Source organism: Maylandia zebra, linkage group LG7, assembly GCF_041146795.1.
Source record: "Maylandia zebra isolate NMK-2024a linkage group LG7, Mzebra_GT3a, whole genome shotgun sequence".
NCBI lineage: Eukaryota > Metazoa > Chordata > Actinopteri > Cichliformes > Cichlidae > Maylandia > Maylandia zebra.
In genome coordinates, this window is record NC_135173.1 from 59,393,766 (window position 1) to 59,421,384 (window position 27,619).

Consider the following 27,619-nt stretch of genomic DNA (forward strand, 5'->3'; position numbering starts at 1 on the left):
ACACCCCCTCCCCAGCCGACCTCTCTAGCGCAAACGACAACCCTGTTATCGGTTATCGAAGGTGTGCGCCGAGAACAAGTGTGTTTAACCGTGTTGTTCTGGTGCTATTGCTTCACTGTAAAGCCTAGTAGAGTCTTGTTTGCTTTCTGCGGTCACAATTTGAATGTGTGTTGTTTCCCCCGACTTCAGAAAAACGGTAGGAGGGCACGGGAGGAGGAGGGAAGCCAGCCGATATATTGTTTTCGGCAGGCTAGCTAACTTTAGGAGAGTGTAAAAGCTAACGACTCGACTCGTTTGCAGGGAAGCAGGTAACTCGGTTAAAATTATGACTTTCTCGGCTCTGGTTAGACCTCTGGCTTCACAGATTCACCGACAGCTCGCCAGACAAGCCAGGAGTCACCGGATAACGCCTGTCAGAGGATGTAACCTGACTGCGTGCTCAAGCAAATATGTGCTGTCTCAGAGTGAGTACTTTTATTTATAAGGCATGTGTGGTAACGTTGGTCATTGTCACACAGATTATCTCTGCAGCCCTCACTGTGTGTGTGTGTGTGTGTGTGTGTGTGTGTGTGTGTGTGTGTGTGTGTCAGCTCGGCAGTGGTCGGCTTGTTTCATTCATTGCGGCTGACACACAGCATCGTTTGTTGGTCACTTTTGTTTTCATGCCACAGCAGCGCGGGGAGCTGTGCAAACCTGGAGCTGGACTTTGATCATCCCTGGATTTCGATCAGTCGCCTCTCTGGTGACTCGGCAGTGTTCAGACTCCAGGTTTTCCAAACACCTATTGATAACCGCTGATCGGTGTGCCCCACACCGGGGCCCTTTGACGCCCTTTGACCTATATACCTTCTACTTGTATGCACTTTATGTCATACTAAAGAAATTTCGCCTTAATCGCCGTTTCCACTGTGCATATCCTTATTGAGAGCACATAAAAATTAAAAAAATTGTCACGTGTTACATTACAGTATGTACTTGTGCTCCTGGCAGATGTGTGACATGAAACATTTGCATGTTTCACAACTAATGAGTCACCACCTTTTATTTCCATGAGACCACAGACTTTCTGAACCACTCAAGCTTGTCTGAGCAGTTTTAATAATTTCACTAACACGCCCTGGTAATGTCAGTATTGCCTTGTTTGCTGTCTCCAGCCAAGTACAAGAGTCAACATTGAAAAATGCAGTATATTGGCGAAAGTAATTGCTCGATTGCCTTAACATGCATATAAACTTGAATGACATCTCATTATTAATTCATAAGGTTTAATATGATGTCAGCCCACCTTTGGAAGCTATAGCAGCTTAAACTCTTCTGGGTAGGCTTTCTACAATATTTAGAATTATTTATTGTAATTTCTGATGTTGGCCTGACTCGCAGTCTCCACTCTATTTTCTGTTTTGTATATATTTCTCCTGTTTGTTATTTATTTCAGCTGTCTTACTTTTTATAGTTAGTAGGTGACCTGTGCTATAGTCACAAATAAAAGGTTTTCTGGGCATTTACTAAGAGAGGCTATGAATCAGTATAGACATGAACATGCTTTATTTTTAAATTTGTCAAAATACTTAAAAGTATTAAATCTATCAAATTCACGTGACTGTACTTCTCATCAGAGGTGTGGACTCGAGTCACATGACTTGGACTCGAGTCAGACTCGAGTCATTAATTTTATGACTTTAGACTTGACTTGAAAAAATGTTCTAAGACTTGTGACTTGACTTGGACTTTTACACCAATGACTTGGGACTTGAATTGGACTTGAACCGGTTTACTTGAAAAGACTTGATATTTTACCCCAAATATAAAATTTAACACGCATATTATATGGAGATTGAAAATGTGACGTCATTCACGGGTAGAACCGCAAAGGATTCTGGGAACTCGTGGCAAGCGGTACTAGCGCACGCAGGCTTTCAATTAAAATCAGTCACACAGCGATAAAAAGAAACACAAAAATGTCAAGAAGCTGTTGTATTATTAACTGCAATAGCCGGTCGCATGACAGCCACGGAAAGCCGACGGGTAAAGAGATCGGTTGTTATCGGATTACGTCGTTGAAGAGAAATTGTTCGAGCCATGTTTCCGAAGTAACAAAGAGGCGACTGGATTGCAGCCATTCAAAGATCAAATATAAAGTCCTAGAACACTCCAGCTCACAGGTTAGTCTGCTCCAAGCATTTACACAAAGGTCAGTCTGCTGTTGTAGTTAATGCGTCATTTTTCTTAACATAATTGGTGATATAGGTTACAAGCAAGTCTGGCGCTGAACAGAAATTGTCGCGCTATGCTCCTTTATTTATTGTGCATAAATAGTAAATTGTCCTGACACAATATTGTGTTTCGCTTCTGTTATTATGGTACACTGACAAAAACACATACTTTTATTCACAGGATAAAACAGTTTTTTTGTATCACTAATTGCCCAGTACGATTACAGCATACAATATTATTGTCACTGCTACATTTCTGTGATGGGTACCAGAAATTATTTCTACTACTAATTAATTACCGTTGAGCTCAAAGGTCCTATTAATAAACGGTTAACGAATGTGTATTTATGAAGACGATTTGTGAGACTGGTAAACTTATGATACGTACGATGGTCTTTCGTTCTACATGGTGCATTTCAAGGTCCTGCACCCATCCGTCGGTAAACTGTACCTGGGCTTGTTGCAGTGACCGGAAGTTACTAAACTTCATGAGTGTATGCACTCACTCCAAGAACCGTATAATTATAAATATGCATATAAATATGCTAGGATGAGATAGCTGACTTCATCTAACTAGCAAATGTTGTCCAGGCTACGTTGGTGATACAGTTTTTTTTAATGTGTATGATATTTTTGTCATGCGATTTTAAAGCTGGTCCTACAACCGCATCCAAGAATAACATGCAGCGTATCTCAGAACTGTCGGTGAAAATTATTCTTGGAGCTAAGTTTAATTGAGCTGCATTTTAAAGAGGTGGAATTTCACAATTTGTGTATATTTTCTAAGTTCACTATTTTGTATGTGTTGAGAAAAACACAGATTTTAAAATTACATGGTCTAATATTTACATTTAGCATAACTGCAACATTATTTTTTCGTTTGTTTTTTTTAAAGACTCGAAAGGACTTGAAATTCAAAGTTTCAGACTTGTGACTTGACTCGGACTTTTACACCAGTGACTTGAGACTCGACTCTGACTTGCCTGACATTACTTGAGACTTGACTTGAGACTTGAGGATAAAGACTTGAGACTTACTTGAGACTTGCAAAACAATGACTTGGTCCCACCTCTGCTTCTCATAGCTGTATGCCACCTTTTCTTATTTGACTGTGCAAAATTAAATTTGACATCTCAAAAATTTCTTTAAAAACATCGATCAAAATCTGACAGGAATATGAATAATTTCGGATTAATAGACATACCTACTTTAAAGCTGGGCCATCCTGAGGCCCTCCAAGGTATGGAGGCCTATCTCCCCTCACCACACTCCCTGCCAGTGGCTGATGCCCTCAGATGTCGGTGCATTGGTGGTTCTTGGTATCCAGGGCTGGGCACTCGGGTTACCCAGTGGCTGCTTGTCAAGTCAAAACAACTTTATTTATCCCCAAGGGGCAATTAAGATAGATGACAGGGGTTGGTGCCCGTGGCTTGGTTGGGCCAGTTCAGGGGGGTGGGGGGCCCTCAGGCCTCTGGCCCCTGGACCTGGGTTTCTGTCCACTCTGGCGCAGTTGGCTGCTGTTATTTACTGTTAGCTAGATTATTGCGATGGTGTTGTGTTTATTATGTTGCTCTCCCCTTTGCTTGTTTTCTCTTCTGTTTTTTCTTCTCTCAACAGGTTTTTTTAAGTGCCCTTTCTCACTGTCCCTCTTCCCCTCTGTCTTTTTTCCCTCCTTCCTTCCTTCCTTCCTTCCTTCCTTCCTTCCTTCCTTCCTTCCTTCCTTCCTTCATTCTCCCAGTCATGTCTGTCCCATCTGTAACAACTGAAAATAAAATAAATGCATAATAATAATAATAATAATAAAGGTCAATCAAATGGACCAACATGGCAAGGCCATTATGTTCCACTTAGTAAAAAGGCAAAATAAAAAAAACTGGTGAAGTAATAAAAAGTGATAACAAGTTCTACTAGTAGCTTTAAAAATAGTCAAAGGGAAAAACCTATTAAAAGGTAAAGTTTTTACTATAATTTTGACTGACGTCCAGCTGAAGCTCAAGGATGTATATTAAAAAATGTGCCAGGTGTGCTACACTCTTACTTATTGTTTGTTTTACACAATTTTCTGTGTGGATTTTTTTTGTGGAAAGCTGTGGTTATTTGCCGAATCTCTTGAAGTGGAGTCTTTTGTTCCTAAAATAAAAATAAATCAGTTTCAGCTCCTCTCAGCTTTCTTATTGGAAGAAAAATAATGTTGTTGGTCAGACTTAAATGAGTAGTTGGCTGTTTGGGAGTAGAAAAACTGTCCATTCCAGCAAAGCTTTTATGTTCAACCATTGTAATAAACTAGAGTTTATATTTAACTTTTACCAGCTTGTTGTGTCCGTCTGTGTCTGTACAAAGCATTACCAAAAGACTGGGTTGTTTTGAACTGGTCAGTGGGATTTTTTTTCTTCTTTTTTGCTAGTTGCTTGGTCTTCAGTTTGATATCTGTGTAAAGACACATTCGCTCTTCGTACACTCTTAACAAAAGTAGCAGGGAGGCATACTGATATCTTGCCAGCTTCAGAACAATGGTGCACTCTGTTCCCTCAGTAGTGCCTGTTGGGTAAAATTTTCACCTCAGTGGGTTCAGATGGTTTACTCAGTCCAGACCTCAAGCCTGAACATAAAGAGATTCTACCTGCAAGCCTCAGCTCAGGGCACAAAGTTTTTCACTGCAGAGGTTTGGAGTTACTGAGGTCTTTGGAGTATACAGAGAAAACAGTATTTTGTTACTGTTTTTGCTGAAACCATTCCTTCTTTCAGAACCATTATACATAGTAATCATTTAGTCGGCGAGGAGTCCATTTTATTTGACATTTATGTAATATATTACTCAGATCATTCGTTTCTAATTCTTTTTTAATTCCTTATTTGTAAGTTTAATTTGCCAGAACCTGTTAAAAACTTTCAGATTATTATTTTTACGAGCTCGCTTATATCAGAGATTGTTTGCTAATTAAGAAGAATGACTCCAAGCACACTCTTCTGTTTGGTAGCAGGAGTGACTGGAGCTCAGCTGTGATGGTCCCCCAGTGAGGTGCAATACACTAATTGGCTCAGAACATGTTATTAGGCTGGTTACTCAAGACTGTTGTGAAAGTCTTTGAAAAGATTCAGGTCCCTGTGTCCAGGATGTGTAGCGACACTATCATATCACAGTTACCAGTCTTGCACATTGGATGGTATGACTTTTTTTCCCCTGCATTTGTGAAGCTTTTATTATGATGCGTCTATGGGAAATGAAATGCGAGCTTGGCAGATTCGCTGATGTCTGCAAGGCAAGATATAAACATCTTGTCCTGTGCCAGGAAAACTCGAGCAATTGCTCGGTACCTCCACCCTGATTTAAATTAGGATAAGTGATTTGTGATATGCTCCTGAAGTGAGTCCCTTTTATGGATTCAAGGCCATATAAACTCCACAGTTGATAATTGCAGTGCAAGAGCATGCATGGCTTTGGAAGCAGTTATTGTTCATGCAATAACTGAGACAGGCAGCCGACTCTCCTAGGAGGAGCCACTGAAATCCCATGAAGATGAAGGTCATGTCCCAGTCGGACCTGTTGAGCTTGGCTCTCAGTGGAAACCTTATGCTCCGGAGAGAATGAATGATAAGGAAAATAAAAGACTGAACTGCCTTTGTGCCCTATGAACTGCGCATGTTCTTTTTCTTGTTGATCTAGGTTCAGATAAATGAGTGAAATAGTCTTTTAAACTGTGTGTGTCCTTTTCTTTTTCTAAGGAAAAGACTTTTTAAAATAGTTTTGGATGTATTTCAATAGCAGAGGCACAACACCTAAATAGGGAGGCAGAGAGAATAAGCAGAGCTTTGAGTAATTAGAAGTCAGGTCTGTTGACAGATGTTGGACTGAGCGTGCAGTTTGACTGGCCAGAGGTCCTGGTCAGGTTCTCCTGCTGTGGAGGCGAGCTGAGGGCGTGCCAAGACATTCCGCGTGTCACTTTCTGTACAGCCGGCCCACTTCTCTCTTATTTAGTAATTTCCTTTAGGGAAAAAAAAGTAAGCGGACTAAAAGGAAGTGAGATTGCTTACTTGCTGACTTTTCAGTCAGTTCCTTTTAAGAGCTCGGGGAAGAAGGATTGTACCTGTCTTTCTAATACTGTCACCATTTGAATCTTCTTTTTATGAAGCATTTTTAATTATTATTATTTTTTAAATAATGGATTTTACAAAAATGCAGGAAGCAGCGGAGTGCAACATGAAAAGTAGGTTTAAGGGTTTTTTTGGGTAATCTTTTCTGCTGTTCCCTTTGTCAAGAATTTTTAACTCTGACTGGAAAACGATAATCTTCAATATCACTAACTTGTGTTTTGTTTTTTTTACATTTTCCTCTTCCTCCTTCTCATCTCCTTCAGTGCATCCCATGTGGCAGGGACCCCTCGTGGTACCAGGAGGGGATCGTCAGTCGCCAATTGATATTGTCGTACGCAAGAGCATCTTTGATTCAAAGCTGAAGCCTCTGGTTACCAAATACGACCCGCATACTTGCCAACAAATCTGGAACAACGGTTACTCGTTTCTGGTCGAGTACGATGACACTACAGACAAGTCCAGTAAGTACTCTTTTGTAATCTGCATGTATATATTTAGTTAAAATACTCCAAACAGTACACATTAAGTTATTCAGGTAATTACTCCCTAGAAACCTAGAAAGTAAGATTACAGTTTGTACCATGTAAGTTCCTCTTTGTTGCCTGCTCAGATGGCAGCAGGTCTGTAGCTTCCATTTAAATCGGGAAGAATTTAAGGGAAATCTCAGCTGTAGGAATGTATGTTTTGGTCTACACAAGGGGATTATCTTTTCCTGCACTCCCCCTTAAAGAGCACTCAATATGTAGGAAAATCCAGTAAGCAATACTGCTCTTAAAGGTGCCATGTGGGCTGTCATGTGACTTGTATGTTTGTGCTGACCCTTAAAAGTGCAACGTACCCTGTCCTTAAAGTGTCATTTTAGTATAATTACTGGGGTGTGCCAAAACACTAACTTTACTACCCATTAAGATTCTAAATATAAATCATGTTTTGGTGAGATTACAACAATACACTTTATAGGGTGTCACATGCTGCCAGTCTTTGTATTAAAAGCTTTAAAGCTTAGTCTGCGAGAACAATAACAGGTTTATAAACTTCACTTTGTGAAGAACTTTAGCCTTTATTTTTTTGACAACAGAAACCTTTATGCTGCTGTATTTGGAGAACGAGAGGCCTTGTCAGTGTACAGATACTGTGAGGACAATAAAACATTATTCTTTCATAGCCTCGTTCTCACCTTAATTTTTCCTGGATGTTTGATGTCAGTATTACTCCCTGAACAACCTGTTTCTGAACAGTCAGTCTTTGTCTGATAATTTCCACCCTTTGAAGGAGGAAACAAGTAATTAAAAATTCCTTGAAACATAAGCTATTTCCTCTGGACGAATCCATGTTTGATGCACTGATTTTTCATGTCCTTGAACTTTATGGTTGCAGCGCTACAAGGGGGCCCCATGGAAGACAAATTTAGGCTTTGCCAGTTCCACTTCCACTGGGGTGAGACCAACGCCTGGGGCTCAGAGCACACCGTGGACAAGAAGCTGTTCCCCGCTGAGGTACAGCAGTGCTGCCACCTCCATACACCAACACAAACACATGGAAAACATGGGGTCACGTAAATGTTCACAGCCATCATTTTTACCATGAATTTATCCAAGTCCCCTTCTGATGTGCACTAATTTTCACTAATGTTGTTTGATTATGTCGCTGGTCAATCTAAGAGCTCGTAACATTTATATATTACTTGGAAAGTATGCACAAGATTATGTGTTGTGGGATTTGTAATTTATGCTGACCATATACAAGTTGCAGTTACACAACTAAGACAGGCTGACCTGGAAACTCTTAAGGTTTTAATTTAAGAAGTTGAACATTAATATTTATATGCAATAATAATAATATGTCAAAATGCAGCTATTTTATGCACAGTTCCTTATTTTCTGGGTTTTAATTTTAATAGGATAAACTCGCACAACAATAACAGAAGTGCTTATTTTTCATGGACGTCACCAAAGACTGGCTTTCCTCCTTAGTGGTGTTTTGCTAACCTTCACTGTGGCTGCTTTTAGTGGTTGTTTGTGGGTCTTTCTGCTTTTAGTGATGTTCAGCTCCGTCTGGTTGACATCGGGGAAGAGACTGAGCCAGTGGAGATTATTCCACTTCTTTACCATTAAAACTTCAGCCTGAAAGGCATTGTTTTAGTTCTCTCTTATTAAAAGTCTGTTGCACATCTATTAGTGACTGACTGAATGGACTTCAGCATCAGTGCAGTAAATTCAGATGTTAGATGCTTTTTAATAAGATTGTTTTTTGTTTGTTTTGTTGTTGTTGTTGTTGTTTTGTTTTTTTTTTTACAGATTTTGGATTTACAAGATTTTATTTTTTTAACAAAAGCCACAATATTAGCATCACCTGAGATCAAAACACCACCAAGTACATGAGCGTGTTCATACCTGTAACAGCAGTGTTCCCCTATGCACACACTCTGTTGACGCTTAAAAAGCCCTGACCTTGCAGCAGCTGGATTAATGTAGCATGCTAAGTGCAGAAGCACTGCACACTGTATGCTATTGTTTAACGAGCCGCTGAATGGAAACTCACATAGGTATTACTTAAGAAGCAGGTAATTGAGAGAGAGGGGAGGGGGAGGGGGGGTAATTCGCTGTCAGTCATTTGCAATTACTTTCTGCATCACTGGATCTTTACATAACCCCTCACTGAACCCACTATTGTATTGATGCTTGCCTGAACTCAACTCAAGTAATATTACAACCCCAACTCCAAAAAGGTTGGAACGCTGTTTAAAATGTAACTAAAAATAGAATAGAGGGATTTTAAAATCTTATAAACCCCTACTTTATTCAATATAGAACATAGAGATGGACCGATCCGATATTACGTATCGGTATCGGTCCGATACTGACCTAAATTACTGGATCGGATATCGGAGAAAAATAAAAAATGTAATCCGATCCATTAAATATCACGAAAGCAGCTCACAAAACTTGCAACACGCCGTAACTCACCTCAGAACGTTAGCACGTCGGAGCAGTATGCATCACGTGATAGAGCGGCTGTGGCATGCGGGACCTGTCGGTGGTCTGGATAGCATGTGGAGCTTCGCTTGCAACCCGGCATTTCATCTCCGACAAAGTTATCCCCGAGAGAAGTAAAGCAAGTGTGTAAGTCCATCTCTGAATGTTTGTAAAGCATTCCTGCGTTAAGCTTAACAAGCGACTGCCTCTTCTTGCTGCTACTTCAATCATGAAACTGCTTAATGATCAGCTGATCGGCTTTTCTGTCGGGACTCCATCTCTCTTCTTTGTTTTTGGCCCACTTTGCACCAGAAAGAGGAAACCAGCGGCTGAACAACAGCAGCACGTTTAAGCTTGATAAGCTGTTGTTAGAATGTATTTAATATTACTTTCTACTCGAGGATCCTTTTCTACGTAGCTGACAGCTGGTAACTGTGCAGGGGCGGATCAAAGTTTAGCCAGGGGGGCCGATAGGGCATTAACAGGGAAAAGGGGGACACAAAGTCATACTTTTCTTTCTTATTCTCATTTAAAATGTCTAGCTTTTAATAAATAATTATCTGACACCCAAAGTTTTAATTTGATGTAAAATGAATAGAAGTCAATTACTGTATATAGTGACTATTAAGTCTAATATATATATATACCCTAGTAAGCTATAGTACTTTTTCCTTTGGGAAGGTACCATCTGTGCAGTCTGCAATTTTGTTGAAGAAAGATGTTGAATCTATTTAATATTTCTTGAAAAATAATTGATTTCTGTGCATTTTCTTTCACACTGCATCAAATTAAGGTTGATTACGTCGATTAAGCATCATGAGGTGGAGGGTGGGGGGTGGTTCCCTATTTTTTATTTATTTATTTTTGTTGTTGCTGGGAGTTGGAACCCTATTAGTTAGGTTGCTTAATATTTACGCTAAGTACTCTTTAAAATACCAGAATAGTGAGGATGATGTAGGTTTAAGTTTATTAGATTGATCAGTATTTCGGAACTATGAAATATTTTTTTTTGCATATAGGTATAACAGAATAGCTTTAGTGTAGTTGTTGTTTTAAACTTGAGTATGAACTTATAGAAAATGCAGCAAGATATTTAAAAAAAAAAAACAGTTTTGTTGATTAAAAAAGACTACCGTATTTTCACGACCATAAGACGCACTGTACTAAAAGGCGCAGTCTCAGTTATGTGTGCCATTACTGTATTTAACACACATAGGGCGCATACAAGTACCGTATGCGTATTTAAAAATAAAGCGGGAGCAAACCTGAGTTCGGTACCTTACTCACATTTCTATTACCAGTAATCGTCATCATCAACAACACACAAGCATACAAGTGTGCATATTTAAAAATAAAGCAGGAGCAAAACAAAGTTTGGTACTCACATTTTTATCATCAATCAAACCCATCGAAGTCCTCATCCTCTGTGTCTGAATTGAACAGCTGCGCTAAATCTCCATCAAACATGCCAGGTTCACTTTCTTCACTGTCAGAGTCACTTTCCGTGCCGTGCGGCTCCTTGGAAATGATGCCAGCTTTTGCGAAAGCTCGAACAACAGTGCCAGCAGACATGTTAGCCCAAGCATCTACAATCCATTGGCAAATTGTGTCGTAACTCGCCCGGCGCTGCCTTCCACTCTTGGTGAAACTGTGGTCTCCATCGGTCATCCATCGCTCCCAGGCCGCTCGCAGCCTTACTTTGAACGGGCGGTTCACACTGATGTCCAGCGGTTGGAGCTCCTTTGTCAGGCCTCCCGGAATGACAGCAAGCTCACAGTTCATTTGTTTCACTAGTTTTTTCACATCGGCTGTGAGATGGGCACGCATAGAGTCACAGATTAAGAGCGATGGTGATGCGTGGAAAAAACCACCTGGTCTCCTTACATACACCTCCCTCAGCCAGTCTTTCATCATTTCCTCATCCATCCAGCCCTTTTCATTTGCCTTAATGATGATTCCTGCTGGAAACTTCTCTTTAGGCAAAGTCTTTCGCTTAAAAATCACCATAGGCGGCAGTTTCTGTCCATTAGCATGGCAGCCAAGCACAACAGCAAAAGAAGACTTTTCATACCCCGTTGTGCGTATCGCTACCGTGCTGGTCCCCTTCTTCTCCACAGTGTGACTCACCGGGATGTCAAAAGTGAGCGGGACCTCGTCCATGTTAGTGATGTGGCTGGGCTGGATGTTTTTGTCGGCGATGCATTTGCTGCAGTAGGAGCGGAAGATGGCCAGCTTTTCCTTATAATCCGCTGGAAGTTGCTGCGCTACCGTAGTCCTGGTCCGGATGGAAAAATGGCACCGTTTCATAAAACGAAAGCACCAAGACGGACCTCCTTGGAAATGTTCAATGTTTAGGTATTAATGTTTCTCCCAAGCTTGCAGATCTAACTAAATTAAACCATATCCCACTTTTAAAGAAGGTAGAAGATGATCTGGCTAGATGGAAATGTCTACCCATATCACTCATGGGAAGGGTTGCCGCTATAAAAATGATGGTCTTACCAAAAATAAATTATTTATTCTCAATGATCCCAACTAAACCGCCACAAGATTGGTTCAGATCTCTAGATTCATGTATGTCCAAATTCCTTTGGAAAAATAAACCCCCACGTATAAGCTTAAAAACACTACAAAAGACCAAGGATAAAGGAGGACTAGAACTGCCTAACTTTCAGCACTACTTCTTGGCCAACAGGCTTCAGTTTATCTCAGGATGGCTAAAACACACCCTCTTAGATGAACCTTGGCTAGATGTAGAACAAGCACTCTGCAATAATCTAGAGATCTCAGACCTACCATTTATCAGCTCAAACATCCAACGACATGAATGCTTTAAAAGCATCAACATCAGCTCTTCTCTGACAGCATGGTGGGAGTTTCTAAAATTGACGGTGTCTTCATTAATCCCATGCAAACGTACACCTATTTGGAACAACCCTGACATATTACAAAACAATAATATGATAAACTTTTCAGATTGGAGTGATAAAGGAATCAAATATTTAGAACATATACTAGAAGGAACAGAATTTATTTCATTTGACGGACTAGTTACACAATATGGGATCAACAAGAAAAGATTTTTAGAATATCAACAAATTAAATCCATAGTAAAAAAGAAATTTAAACCGGGTCAAGTTGAACTACAAACACCACCAAGTGTGGTTCAATTTCTTACTCTTAAACCCCCCAAATTACTATCCAAAATATACAGAATGCTTTCTAAAACAGATGAATCAATATCACGTCCTATTGCAAAATGGGAAGCGGATTTATCAGTTAACTTAGACCTAAACTTCTGGTCTCAGATTTGCTTAAAAACCTTTCATCTAATTAGAAATCCCAGTCTTCAATTAATTCAATACAAAATATTACATAGAGTGCACTATACAGGTCATCGGATGTTCAAGATGGGCTTTACGTCTACCAACAACTGCTCACACTGCCAAACCAATTCACCGGACAATTATATCCACGCTCTTTGGTTCTGTCCACCAGTTCAGAAGTTTTGGCGCGAGATATGTGAAGACTTATCGAAGTGTCTGAAATGTAACATTCCAACTTCCCCCTTAGTGTGTTTGTTGGGCAGCTTAGATAATGTCACTTCAGAAAAGAATATCGCCCATATGGTTTTCACTGCCCTATACATAGCCAAGAAAACAGTCCTCATGAACTGGAAAAATAAAAATAATCTTAATTCTAACCAATATAGAAATTATCTATTAGATTACATTAGTCTTGATACAGCCTCTGCCACCACATCAGATCAATTGCTCTGGGCTCCTTTGATCAGCTCCATCACCTAGTGGGGGTGGGGGGGTCATAGTTTGGTCCCGCCTTCACTGTTGTGATTGGTGTGGGGGTAGGGACAGGCTTAGGGCGTCGGGGGGTTCCCCGGAGGCATCTTCCTTGGGGGGCTCAACCCGGGGTAGCGGTCATGTCCGGTTAGGGGCTCTGTTGGCTCTCCGGTGACTGTTTCCTCGCGGCTGCGTGCAGCGGGGCTAGGGGAGGGTCTGTGCTGACGGACGTGGGTTACTGACCTGGTAGCCTGGCTGGCCCTGGGTGGGTCCGGGATGGGCGTGAGGTTCTGGGGACGCTCCGTTTCTGGGCTGGGACCCGGACCGGGCCTCGGGGGCTTGGGTCCTGGTTGGTGTGTTGCCGGGGTTGTGGGCGGGTGGGTGCATGGGGGCCCAGCCCTGGAGCAGGGTGCCGCCGGTGCGTCGAGCCACCTGGGGGGCTCTTCAACTGGTGGGGGAGATTGTCACATCTTGCAGGAGCTTTCCTCTCCTCAGGAGCTCCCTCTGCAGGAGGGGGAGATACAGGAGAGGTGGAGGAAGATCTCAGCCTGGGTGTTTATTGTCTTATGTAGTCTGGAAGATGAGTGGATGGTGGGGTGGGTGCAGTTTTCTCTGTGGTGGGGTTGGGTGGACTGTCCCGGGCTCTGTGGGGCCGGGCGGCGCTGCTGCACTGGGCCCGGTCTGGATGGGCCTGGGCCCCCTTTCCCTGGCGGGTCGCGGAGTATGGGGGTGCCTACTGGGGTCAGCGGGGGAGCTGGCCCCAGGGAGGGGTCACTTGCCCCTCCCTTCCTTCCCTCCCCATCTCCAGCTGCCTCCCTCTTCCCGCTCCACCACAACCACCCACACATGCAGGGCCTTGGAGTAGGGGTATGTCACCAGGGTGCAGAGGAGGCTACCCCCCCCTCTGTCCCCTTCTGGCTGCCTCTGCCTCAATTTTATCCCACAACTTAGACATTCACATTACTCACACTCTCATTACACATACATATAGGATCTTGGGGGTGGGCACGATACACGGAGTCCAAAGTACCATCAGGGTGTACACCCCACCCCTGGCATCGTTGCCCACCTCTCAATTTTAAATACACGTAGACATTGAGGGCTAGCAGGAGGGACCATGCGCTTACCTGCTGCTCTCTGGCAGGTAGCTCCATGCCCTCCTGGGTTTTAAATGCACCTTAGAACACACATGCATCAACATTACAATGAGCGGGTGGAGGGAGGTTTGGAGTCTTCTCTCACCCCCGTTCTCTGCGACCTGCTGGAGCAGGGGGGCTAGGACTAGGAGGAGGAGTTGGCCGTCCGACTGCGGTCTGGAGTGTGGAGCCTTCCTGCTGCTGCGGAGTCGGGGCGGTCTGCCTCCCCCCACCGCAGGGAAAAGGGAAACACCACCTGGGTCTGGGTGCAGTTCCCCCCTCCAGGGGCGGGGGCACCTAGACCCGGTTTGTAGAGTACGCTTGGGGAGTGTGATCGTGTGTACAACGTCTCTTTATGTCTGTCTCCACGTTGGTTGAGTGTGGAGTAAGTGCATATGAGAGCATGAGGGTGGGAATGGATGTTTGTATCTATGTGTGCCTGTATGTCTGTGTCTATATGTCAGGTTGGGTGTCAGGCGCCACCTCTCTGGGGACATCTCAGGCCCTCCAAGGTTTGGAGGCCTATCTCCCCCTACCACCACTTCCCCTGCCAGTGGCGGACCCCCTCAGAAATCGGTGCGTTGGTGGTTCTTTGTGTCCGGGGATGGGCGTCCAGGTACACACCGGCTCACTCCTTGGCGGCCGCTTATCGGGGCCTGGAGCCTGGGGCTCGCTCGGGCCACTTCGGAGGTGGGGTGCCCCCGGCCTCTCGGCCTGGGGCTCGGTCACTCAGGCGCAGCTGGCTGCCGGCGGAGCTCACGGGCACGTCACTGCAACTCCCCCTGGCTTCTGCTCCGCGGCTGCTGAGTGAGCCCTCATCTGGGACTCTCCTCAGCTCTTTCCGGGACAGTGGCGCAGCTGCCCCTCTGTTGGTCTTCCTTGGTCTCTTGTGTTCTGGGGGCCTCTGGATGTCTGGAGTTTTGATCTCCTCCACACCTGCTTCACGCCCTGGAGGACGGGGCTGTGGCCCCCCCACACCCTCTAGCAGATTATTACATGAAGGAACCTTTTAAAAAAACAAAAAACAAGCGCGTCCATGCTCACAGGTGTACACACGGGTGATCACACCCACAAACTACACCCTTTTTGGCTCCTACCTCAAAGCACACTGTGTTCTGTTGATCTTATGTGCTGCACAATAATGTTTAACATTTAGTATTTACTGTCATATTCCCATATATCATTGTGATGTTGTTTATTCTATTACTCTTGTTCTCTTCTGCTTGCTTTCTTTTTTCTTTCTCAGCAGGTGATCCAGGTGATTGATATATGCATTTTTTTTTTCTCTGCCCGTTCTGTTGGTTTTTGGTTTTTGCCCTTCTCCCCCGTCCCTCTTCTCAGCTGTTTCTCTTTCCCTCTTTCTTTCTCCCCTTCTTTCCCCCAGTCAAGTCTGTCCTGTATTCAGTAAGTGAAAATAAAATAAACAATAAAAGGTGAATCAAATGGAAAAAAAAAAAAGAAATAAAAAAAAAAAAAAAAGGAAATGTTCAATGTTCATCTCTTCAGCTAGTGAAACTGCTTTTAGCCGAATGGTGACCGTCGAAACGCTTCTCCCGCTCGTTCTTTGCTCGATGATCCACCGCTCGAGTCTTTCCTCCAACTCGGGCCACCTCGCCTTATGTCCGCGGAAACTCAGCTGCGTTTTCTTGACCTGCCGGAGCTTGTTTTCTAGCTTCCTCCATTTGTGAACCATCCATTCGTTAATCTTAAATTCTCTCGCCCCTGCTCGATTTCCATGTTCCCCAGCATAGCTGATGGCCTTCAGTTTAAACTGTGCTTCATAAGCATGTCTCTTTGCCATTTTCAGGGTTGTTAAAACAACGATGTTCCACATAATGCACATATCTGTCCTTTTATGCAGGTATGTGCGATTGTCCGGTATATACGATCAACGCCCACACTTCACCCTTTAGCGTTCTCATGGTGTTCTCTACTACGTCCTCCTTACAACACACAGGGCGCGCTGCGCTATAGGGCGCGCCGTACTTTTTGAAGAAAATCTAAGACTTTTAAGTGCGCCTTATGGTCGTGAAAATACGGTATATCGGATTCATATCGGTATCGGCAGATATCCAAATTTATATCGGTATCGGACATAAAAAAGTGGTATCGTGCCATCTCTAATAGAACAATATATCATGTGTTTGAACTGAGGAAATGTACAATTTTCAGATTCCTTGTTATCCACAGGTTAAAGCTCTATCATGCAAAGAAGAATCCATATATGAGCATGATCTGGAAATGCTTGTCTTGTTTGGGACAAATCTAATTTAAAATGGACTGAGGCAAAGAGGAAAACTGTTGTTTGATCAGACAAATCAAACTATGAAATGCTTTTTGGAAAATTTGTTTCTTTTTTTTCTTTTTATAAATTTTATTTTCAGTCACAGCAGCATGTTAACAAAAAAACATTGAGCATACAGTAGTATGCTGTTCAGTATTTACAATACCCCAAAAGATAACAGAAATAGAAAAGGAAAAAACAAACAAACCAAAGAAACCCCTACAAAACAACAAAAAACAAATAAACAACAACAAACAAATATAAAAATAAAATGTATAAGGGACATTCAGTGTACAGTTAACTATGATAGTGATATAGAGATATGGCATCTGGTCATGATAAGGTGGTCATTTTAAATGTTTCCATGTACATCAGGAATGGCTGCCATGCCTTAAGAAATTTGGTGGTTGAACCTGCCAGTGTATATCTCATCTTTTCTAAATGTAAAAACCTCATGAGCTCTGCAAGCCACTGTTCATGTGTGGGAGGAGCTTCCTGCTTCCATCTTAAAAGTATAAGGCGCCTTGCGATAAGTGAAGCAAAGGCAATAGAATTCGAATAGCATTTTGGCAAAGTGATGTCTTGAGGTATCACCCCAAAGATAGCCGTTAGAGCAGAAGGATCATATTTAACGTTATACATCTCTGACAGAGTGCTAAATATAGACACCCAATAGTTATGAAGATTGGGGCATGTCCAAAAGGTATGAAGGAGCAAACCTGTTTCTGCTTTACATCTGTTACACAGAGGGTCAGCTCCTGGATAGAACTTGGCTAACTTTTCCTTGAAGATATGTAATCGGTGTAGGACCTTAAATTGAAGGAGCCCATGCCTGGCACATATCGAAGAAGAGTGTACCCTCCGGAGAAAAGATTGCCAGAGCTCATCTGTTATAGTCATCCCAAGGTCTTTCTCCCACTGTGCTTTAAGGATGAAGAGAGAAGGAGATTGAAGATCTAATAGTATAGCATAGATTTCTTTAATCGCCCCTCTCTTATGAACGTTTATATTAATAATTTTATCCAAAGAAGTTTCCTCAGGTAGTTCCGGAAATGAAGGAAATCGACTCTTTACAAAGTGACGAACTTGTAAATAGCGGGAAAAATGTTGCCGAGGAACATTAAACTGCTTCAGGAGCTGCGTGAATGAGGCAAAAATCCCATCTACAAAAAGGTTTTTGATATTTCTAAGGCCATTACTTTCCCATGTTTTAAAGGCAGAATCCATCATGGAGGGTGGGAACATATGATTTGAGCAGATAGGTGCTTTAATTGACATTAAGTGTAACCCCAACCTTTTCCTACATTGCACCCAGATTCTGAGCGAGTCATACAACAAAGGGTTACGTTTATAGGTGTATAGTTCTAATGGGAGAGCTGAACTCAACAAAGCTGATAGGCAAACTTTGCCACAATTGATTGACTCAATTTGGAGCCAAGCTGGAGTCTCTGTAGTAACATTACTCATCCAGTACAGCATATTACGAATATTTGCTGCCCAATAATAAGACTGAAAGTTTGGCAAGGCTAATCCACCCAGTGGCCTAGTCCTCTGCATGAAATCTTTACGAATTCGTGGACTTTTGCCATTCCAAATAAATGCAGAGATATGCTTATTCAGTGTTATAAAATACTTATTGGGTAAGTAGCATGGGATACATTGAAATAAATAAAGGAACTTGGGTAGTATGTTCATTTTGATAGAATTGATGCGGCCAGTTAATGACAGTGGTAAATTGTTCCATCTCTGAAGATCTGTCTCAGTATTTTTAAGCAGCGGGACAAAGTTTCTTTCATAAAGATCTTTGTGGGTAACCTTAACCCCCAGATAGGTCACATACCCTGATTTAACGTTAAATTGAAAATCTGAAAATGAAATCTTTCTGGCTATAGAGTTGACACAGAGAAGTTCACTTTTATGCAGGTTCAACTTGTAACCTGAAATATTACCAAAACATTCAAAAATGGCAAGAGCACGGGGAAGAGAGCATAAAGGCTCTGACATATACAGCAGGAGGTCGTCAGCATATAAGGATATTTTGTGCTCCTGGTCACCTTTGAAGATGCCCTTAATGCAACTGTCAGCTCGCAGTTTAATTGCCAGTGGTTCAATTGATAATGCAAAAAGAAGAGGGGATAAGGGACAACCTTGTCTCGTACCACGGAGAAGTGGGAAATAAGAGAATAACGAATTTGTTCTAACACGTGTCATAGGTGAGGAGTAAGGTAACTGAATCCATGAAATGAAATTAGGGCCAAATCCAAATTTATGTAGAGTATAAAACAGATAATCCCACTCCACCCGGTCAAATGCCTTCTCAGCATCGAGTAATAAGGCAATTTCAGGGGTTGTAGTTGACTTGGTGTGTAATATGTTTAAAAACCTGCGCAGGTTGAAAAAACCATGCCTACCCTTCACAAAACCTGTCTCATCTGGAGAAATTAACAATGGTAGATATTTCTCTAGCCTGAGAGCAAGTGTTTTTGACAGTATTTTAAAATCTACATTTAAGAGTGATATAGGACGATATGATGTACACTCTAATGGATCCTTATTTGGCTTCAATAGGAGTGAGATGGTCGCTTGTCGAAGCGTTAGGGGAAGACATTTTGAAACCAATGACTCAATGAACATGTCTCGTAATAAAGGTGATAAACTGTCTTTAAAGGTCTGGAAAATTTGTTCCTAAAGAGGAGTTATCAGTCCTTGGTTCCAAAGCCTCCATCTCTGACGGCATGGGGGAGTCGTAAGTTATGATGTAGATTTCTCACAGAATCTGAAAAAAAAGCTGACCAGGTTTATTTGTAAGCGGCAAAATACTTTTTATAACTACAATGGATGCTCCTAAGGCTCTTACATTGACACCAACCTGTAAAATTCATGTTCCTTTAAACAAAATGCAATCACTCAGTTTAAATGTAAATGTATCCTTTCAGAGACAAGTGGAGTTGCTCATTAGAGGTACAGTTTATTTTCAGGTTGTTAGGCTGCTCATTCAGTGCATTCCTCTCAGTGTAGTACACAAGAATGTTATAACTAAAGCTCAACCCACATGTTTAATAGCTAATACAACACACACAAACAGAGAAACAAGCCTCCTCGCAGTGGCATGTGGCCAATAAGAAAAGATGCGACTAAGATGAAGTCTCTGACATTTTTTCCTGAGTAAAATAACGATTTTCAACTAAACCCTTGCAGGTTTTTCTTGGGTCTAAATTTAATTTTTTTTTCCTGTTGTCATGCTCTGAGTTAGCAGTTGTCTGCACACCTGAGCGTCACGGTGGTCCTCTTAGTCTGAGCATCTGTGGGTCTGTACCTCTGACACTTGTTAAAAGGTGGACAGTGGAACAGCTCATTTAAACTTCTGCAATAAAACTTTGGAAGATTCATGCCTACGACGTAATCTACTTTTACATGTTGTCAGTTATCTTGTGCTCATGTTTCTTTGTTATGTGGTGCTTCCCATGGGGGAAACAAATTTAAACCTGGGACTTTGTTCCCCTCCTGGGTCCTCATTCTTTGTTTGCTCAGTTTACTTTATTTTTTAACTTTTGGTGATGAACATATTTGTCCCACAGGTTTTTCCGTTTCATATGTTTCCTGACATTAATAGTTCCCACAACTACCTGACATTTGTTTGTCCTTACATTGAGGTGATAAATATTCAGATTTTTTTTTCTTTTTTGATTGAAAAACTGAAAAACGTATCTGCAAATGCATCAGAGACATTGGCAGTACTGCACAGGCCCGTCACGATAGCTGCAGGACGTGTCGTTGTATTTCCAGGGGAAGTGCGTGTTGGGTTAGGGTAGGCCACATTGCAGGTTTTCAGAGGGTTTTGTGCTTACGATGTAACTAGAACGTAGATTTAACGGAAAAGTATTTAAAAAAAAACATATTTGTAACAATTCCAACTGCCCATAGCTAAAACTGAGATTAGTCATGCAGGTATTTTATGCTTACTATTTGTAATCTTACATGTAATATCCTTCAGTATAAGTCAGTTTTTAGTTCTTAAGGTTAACAGAGAGGAGTAATGGAAAAAACAACAGTGTGCTGTTGAAACAGCGCAAATATTGCCTTAGTTTGTGGTCCTTTTATATGTACTCATGTACCCTGTTCGAATTGTTTGTTCTTCAAATGTTTAAGCGTTGTGCAAAACTGGTTACATTGTTTAAGCCATACAACTGTGGTTCTTTCATCCAGCTGTGTTTCTCTAATTCTTTTTATATCGGCAAATTCGGACTCAAACCTCAAAGTGTGTGTTTGTCTGTCAGCATCTGAGTTTACAGACTCGTACATTTGTCCTGTATATAGAACATCTATTTTCATGTTGTTCCGTTACATTCACGCACACTTATGTAAGAAGCTCCACTCCAGTGACTGTGTGCGTGTGCGCGCGCAGAGCATCAAGTTGCAGTTATGAGTCACAGCTTCATGGGATCTTTGTGTCATATTTTAATACAATTAATAAAGCTGTAATTTTTACACTAGGTCAAATAAAAATATAAGAAGGCAGGAAGGATTTAACAGGAAAACAAAGATTATAGCTGTTACAGTTTGGGTCACATACAGACAAACTCATGTCTTTGCTTTGTGTGCCGCTTTAGCTCCACTTGGTCCACTGGAACTCTGACAAGTACAGTCTGTTTGAGGAGGCAGTGATGGAGGATAACGGGCTGGCGGTTATTGGAGTTTTTCTGAAGGTACATCACACACTGTCTTTCAAGTCCTTAAACAATGACCAAAATCATATGTTTTGGGTTACTTTTGATTTGCGTTCAGCAGTGTGTTTATGTGAGAGAATGGTAACAGCCGTCCAGCTGATTTGTGAGTGACGATAATCCAGATTATGGTCTAATCTTTGCATAGGTGGGAAAGAGACACGAGGGGCTGCAGAAACTGGTGGACGCTCTGCCTGCAATCAGACACAAGGTTAGTCACACACACATATGTGTGTATACCTGTTGTGTTTTTTCTCTGCTTTAATGAGAAAGTGTATTTACCTTTGACAAAGAGCATCACAGACCAACAATTCTGTACCTGTCAGTTTATAGGGAGGTGGTGCCCTCTAGTGGTTCAGGCTTTCTTTCACACAGAGAATTTCATTTTTTTTTCACCAAGTAGTCAAAAGAACTGAAGTCAAACTGAATCAGTAGCTGTGTATTCACTGCATCCAAGGACCTGAAGATGAGGTAAATTACACTAGCTCTGTGCATTAATAAATGTAGCATATGTAGGCAGCTCGCTATATGAAAAGAATGCAGGCAAGAAACAACAGGGAGGAAGCAAAAGAGCTTAGTGCTTTTAACCTTGGATTGATTATTGGTGCAGAAATTATTGATTATTGGTGATATGCTTTTTCTGGTCTGCTTTTTTTCCACGAACAACAGTCTAGTTCAGAGAGTGTAGCAGAAAATTACAAACACTCAATAAACTACAGTTCTGTGGTTGGAAAGCTGTAGAGGGTGGCGTGCAAAAGCGGGCGGTTGCATCAGCACTCTGTACTCTATTAACTTAGAACAGGAAACCAAGACTATATTGGGCACACATTTACCACACCTAGACAGTTTTCATCTTGAAACGACGACAGACTGTCCTGACAGATCATGATTTCTGCTCCCACATCAGATTGTCAAGTCAGAATTTGGTGATAATGAGACGAATCCGTGGTCCACAATGCGTGGTGTTAACAGTTCAAGCTGCTAATGGTGGTGGTGGTGTGATATAGTTTTTCCCTTGATTTTAACATGTTGATCTGTCATTATAGACCTGTCCTGAGATATGATTATATTTCCTTTACACTGTTGCTTGTAGTTTTTGAAGGTGACTCACTGCAGATTGTATTTTCCCCTTGTTTTTTATCACTACTAATTCACAGCTTATCACTAATAAGGTCTGATATGAATGTTGGTTCAACAATATAATAAGAAGTGTGTGCTAAATAACAGATGTTGTGTAACACATACCAAACAAATTTTAAATATATTTATATTATAGTCAACATTCAATGATTTTAAATATTTTACAATTTTCCACAGAGTGCTGTGTATTTTCTGTAATATACTTGTACTGTTACACTTGCGGATGCTAATATCAACACGGCTGTGAGTGGAAGCTGTGAACTTGAGACGTACGCAGAAAAATGTACGACTCACAGGGAGAGGAGCTAAAACGGCTTGTTTCAGGCAGAACTAAGGATCAGTTTGAAGTGTGAATCATGCAAAGTCCACAAGCTTTAACTGAATATTTGTTTCTTTGGTCTTCTGCAGAACAGTGTAGTAGCGTTTAACCGGTTCGACCCCGGCTGTCTGTTGCCCACCAACACAGATGACTACTGGACGTACCACGGCTCTCTGACCACGCCTCCTCTGACAGAGTCTGTTACCTGGATGATTATGAAACAGCACATAGAAGTCAGCCATGAGCAGGTAAGAACGATGTTTTTAAGAATCACAACACAAAAAAGTAAAGAATGTTAACAATGGGTCGACGTTTCATGTGCAGTGTGATTGGTGGTGTCTGTTTTCTTTTTTTCAATCCTTCTTCCTCTGTTAAACCTTCCTCTGTTAAAATCCTAAGATGTTAAAAGGTTTAACATCTTAGGATGTGGTCCATCCTAAGACCAAATACAGACAAATAAGGGCAGAGATGTAAATGAACACTGTATTAACACATGTTTGAGTGGGTGGGGATCAAAATTGAGGATAAGCACTGTTCCAAATGTGTAGAACTGGTTGCTAACGTGCTATCCATGACTACTATTAACCCTTTTCCACTAGTACCTACTCAGCCAACTCAACATGGCTCAGTTTGGGATGTTTGGCATTACAATAGAGTCTGAGGTTGTTATAACAACATTGTGGCCAAACGTCCTGTCATTTGTATGCAACACTAACACCACAACAGTGGAGGACGTTGAGGCAATGGCATACCTGCTGCCAAAGTAGTGCTTCTTTGTGTAGCTGTTTCCCTCGTTGCCAGGTTTTTGATTTTTGTGAGTGAGATGCTCTAATGATTCATGATGCCACTGACTAGCCAATCGGTGGCATGCAGTCTCTTGATGTCACATTTTCAGATCATCTCAGATCGATTGGAATTCCAGCCGAGCAGGTACTAAAAAAGTACATACCACCTAATGGGAAACCCTAAAAACTAAGATAAGTCAAGCTGACCCGAGCAGGTACTAGTGGAAAATGGCTGTATGAGAGTTATTGCTGCCCCATGGTGGGCACGAATCACTGGTGCAACTTTAAGTTGAGTTGCACACCAACCTTTGGATATGTGCTGTTGTGTTTTGGGAACAACTGTTCTTTCAAGGTAACTTTCAGTAGTGGTTTCCGATGACAGTTGAGGTTTATGTGAAGGTGTGTTTATTTTCACCCACACCAATAAAAACCAGCACAGCAACATTTCAGCTTCAGGATTCCCAGTTCATTGAAATTACCCAGAAACTAAAGATATTATCTTTTGAAGAAGTTTGATATAAATCTCTGCTGTCTACCGCTGACTCTCTTGCCCTATAGTTGGCTGTCTTCCGGAGCCTTCTTTTCACCTCAGCCGAGGAGGATATGCAGAAGAGCATGGTGAACAACTTCCGTGTGCAGCAGCCTCTCCGGGGCCGTGCCGTCCGCTCCTCCTTCAATCCCTTCCTGAAGGAGGCGCCATCCACTGAAGGCGACAAGCACAACCACTGATGCTGCTAGACCCTTTTGTCTTCTCTTAGAGTAACTCACACAGTGACCACTGTCCACACTTCTGTTGTTTTCCTTTCTTCATGCTGTCAGAACATGTTGTTGCTCATCAACATCTGATGCTGGAAGCAGGTTTTTAGAGTGTAGCACAATGTAGGGGGGATGTAAGCAAACTGTTTCTGATTGGTTGCGGTTTTTATTTTCTTTTACAATTTGGTTTGACTGTTGCAGACCAAAAGCCAATAAGGGATGCTTGCTGTGGGGAAAAAGAATATTGATAAGAATGGTATTTATTCTATATTTACAGTCTTTTCAGTTACTGTATGTAAAGTTTGTAGCTACAGCTGTGTGTAGGGAGTCACACCGAGCTGCAGGTACAAACTTCATGGTCACAGCTACAGCAGAGAGTGCTCTGATCTCCTCGCTGTGATGTTTTTATCCTTATAAGGAGGCAGGAGCTACTGTAAGTTTACAACACAATGCCCTGGAGATTTTACCAAACCGTCAGGGGGAACGTGCCTCCCCAGTAAAATACTCAACATATCTAAAATCATCAGTGTTTTACCACTTGTACCACAATGTCACTTTTTTCATTCTTAAAGTTGTAAGATTTACTGTTTTGTTTTTTTCCATCTACACACTTTAAACCTTTAGTGTCTTAGCCTATAAAGAGTTATTTATATATTATACTTTATACATCTTTGTTTTATTCGGACATCCTATAATTTAAAGAGTCTGAAAGCTGACTCTAAGCTTTGGTTCTTCTACATAGAACCTGTGTAATACGCACAATCATGCCTGGTTACTATAGCACATACACGCATCCTGATTGACCCAGAGTGCATGTACCTGTGTCACACTGGTGCACCCAGTTACTCTGGCTCACAGTGATCTCCATTAGACACTATAACCGCCGTGCCTTTAAATGTTCTCTGTGTGGCTCGCTGCTTTTGGCAGCTTCACCCTCACCCCTCTCAGGATGGAAAGTATCTGTTCCCCCAAGATATAGCTCGGGTACAGTGGTTGGTGGTCACTCTCAGAAATGGTGGAGGCTCAGCTGCTATTTACTGCAATGCTCACCTCTTACTTCCCAGACAGGTGTACTAAGAAGTGAAGAGTCAGTTTTCAGTGTTACAAAGGAAGCTCTGTTTGCGCTCTATACCTACTTATGGTGAACTCGTAACCTGGTCTGCAGCAGAGTCAGTTATCAGTTCAGCTCATTTTGGCTTGGCCAAAAACTAAACTGATTCCACTGATCTCTCTTCATTACAGTATGGGACGGCATCAGACCTGCATGCACAGGTGTAAAGCTTTAAAGTTGCAGCTGTCATGGTAACCTAAAGATGTATTTGCATATAAAATCCCAGAATTAACAGTTTTCTTCAGCATTGAGCTTATGACTTATTGGTAACATCACTGTTGGTTTTATTGACCTCTGAATAAAGCAGGCCAGCAGTCTGGATTAACCACAGTTTGAGGCTTTGTTGAACCAGCCAACACAAAGAAAGCCTGACTATGTTGAACTTGCTTCATAGTACACCTGTCTGGTAATTTGAATGAATCGAGTTGTAATTGGGAGGAAGCTGCTGTCTTTATTAGTCTCTGTGGTGCAGTTGTTGTGTTTTAACAGAAGATTAATCGCACTAATGTGATAGAACAAATCAGTCTGCTGTTTTTGGATTGGAAGGGGTTTAAAGTTACAGTTATATTTAGCATAAAATGTAATGTAGAATCCACATCATCATTATTATTATTATTATTACGATTGATGTTTTAAAGCTAAAGACCTTTTGCAGGATGTACTTGGATAGGTCACAGGAGGATAAATTACCTCTAATGTTGCAGCATGTTTTTATTTTTATATACAAGGATTCCACTATTTGAGTTTCACCTGTAACCTATCCAGAGGGGACCTATTATGCTTGTTTCCATCGACATATTTTTATTCTTGGTCTCTACTTGAGTAGCTTTGGTTAATTCATGGTTCAGGATGAATTTCTTTCTTCTGATTGGCTGCTGTTCATAAACAACAGGTGGGTGGGGATTCTGCACTCACAGAGAGCTGTGTGCCAGAGTGCTTTGTCACCTGTGACATTGTACAGGCAAAAATATCTGCCATTTAGAGCAGCGATAAGCCTGTTTTTTGTCTCACAGTGCACCATTTAAAACTGAATATGAAGATTCATCATTTTAGCATAATTATATGACAGAATATGAAGAAAAAAAGCATAGTAGTTTCCCTTTAAAGATGTAAACTAGAATAAATTAAAATGATATGCAGATCCAGTGCAGGGACACAAAGGTTTTGAAATCGGGAACGATTTTAATGCAATGTTACATCATCTAGAAAGGTTTAGCAGTTGTCATGCTTTGGCTCATGTCCAGCAGCCGCAGTGCTCGAAATTGGACTGTGCAGCAACGTCAGAAAGCTAAAAGGAAGTTTGAGGTAAAGTTGAGAGAGGAGGAGGGTACTGATGGAACGATAGAAGGAGACATGCATGCAGAGACCTGTCTGGCTCTGAGATTGGTCTTATTTCAGGACTGCAAACTGGAACATCGCACCATATCTGGCCACTTCTAACGTCATCTGTGTGCAAAGGTTTTCTCCAATGGCATACAGTTGCACTGAAGTGGGGTGAGAGGTCATGGCTGTCTTAATGATCCCTCTGTAACAATGCAACTATCCAAACTTGCCCTCCTCCTGTCACCGAGGCTCACGTGATTCTTTAACGCCCTGCTCCATCTCCCCCGCGGGTCATCCGTTGGCCCCCCAGTCGAAGCAGAGCACGAAGCTGCACAGCGACTGGACTTCAGTGGACATGTATTGAAAAGATGCGATGTGCACTGGGTGATGTTAATTGTTGTGACGGCTGCAGACTGGCTAGATAAACAGTGAGGGGCCCGCAGAAGGCAGAAAAGATTTTAGCGTGAAGTTGAAGTGGAATTTGATATGGTGGTGTGCTTGGGGTTTTTTTCTTCTTCTTTGTTCAGTGTATTGTACTAACACGGGAGACAAGGGACCCAGTGCTGCCTTCATCGTGTACAGCTGTATTTTATTCATGTATTTGAATTGTGCACCATCATCTGCTGTGGTTTTTCATGGCTTTTTACTCATGTTGTTACTTTCTTATGCCTTTTTAAAAAAAATTGCAGTGCTGTTAATATTAACATATTACAATGCTCACAGTCAGTGCAGACTGATTATTTAAATGGATTGATCTATCAAAGTATGAGGCGCTAGAAATCTGTTTTTGGTGCTTTTCTTGATTGACTGCTAAATATTATATATATTTTTGCATCAATGAAATCTAATAGAATATAAAGTCTTCCATTTTTTTGTGTTTTAATCCATATCATTGCCTGCTTTTCTAATCATGGAGATACTACAGGTCCTACTGTACTTTATTAAAAAATATTTTGCATCTTTA

The 27,619-nt window shown here is 41.7% G+C and overlaps 1 protein-coding gene across 2 annotated transcripts; it reads left to right on the plus strand.

The window, feature by feature from the left end:
• ca5a (carbonic anhydrase Va) lies at window positions 1-27,619 on the plus strand. 2 transcript variants are annotated; one of them, XM_004564620.4, is made up of 8 exons: window positions 1-196; window positions 301-464; window positions 6,569-6,766; window positions 7,683-7,801; window positions 21,108-21,203; window positions 21,370-21,432; window positions 22,770-22,928; window positions 24,024-27,619. In XM_004564620.4, exons 2-8 carry the CDS (start codon window positions 326-328, stop codon window positions 24,192-24,194), a joined length of 945 nt encoding a protein of 314 aa, XP_004564677.3. In that variant the 5' UTR covers window positions 1-196; window positions 301-325; the 3' UTR covers window positions 24,195-27,619. The 2 variants fall into 2 exon arrangements, with proteins under 2 accessions (XP_004564677.3, XP_004564676.3); XM_004564619.4 differs by having other exon boundaries at window positions 1-464.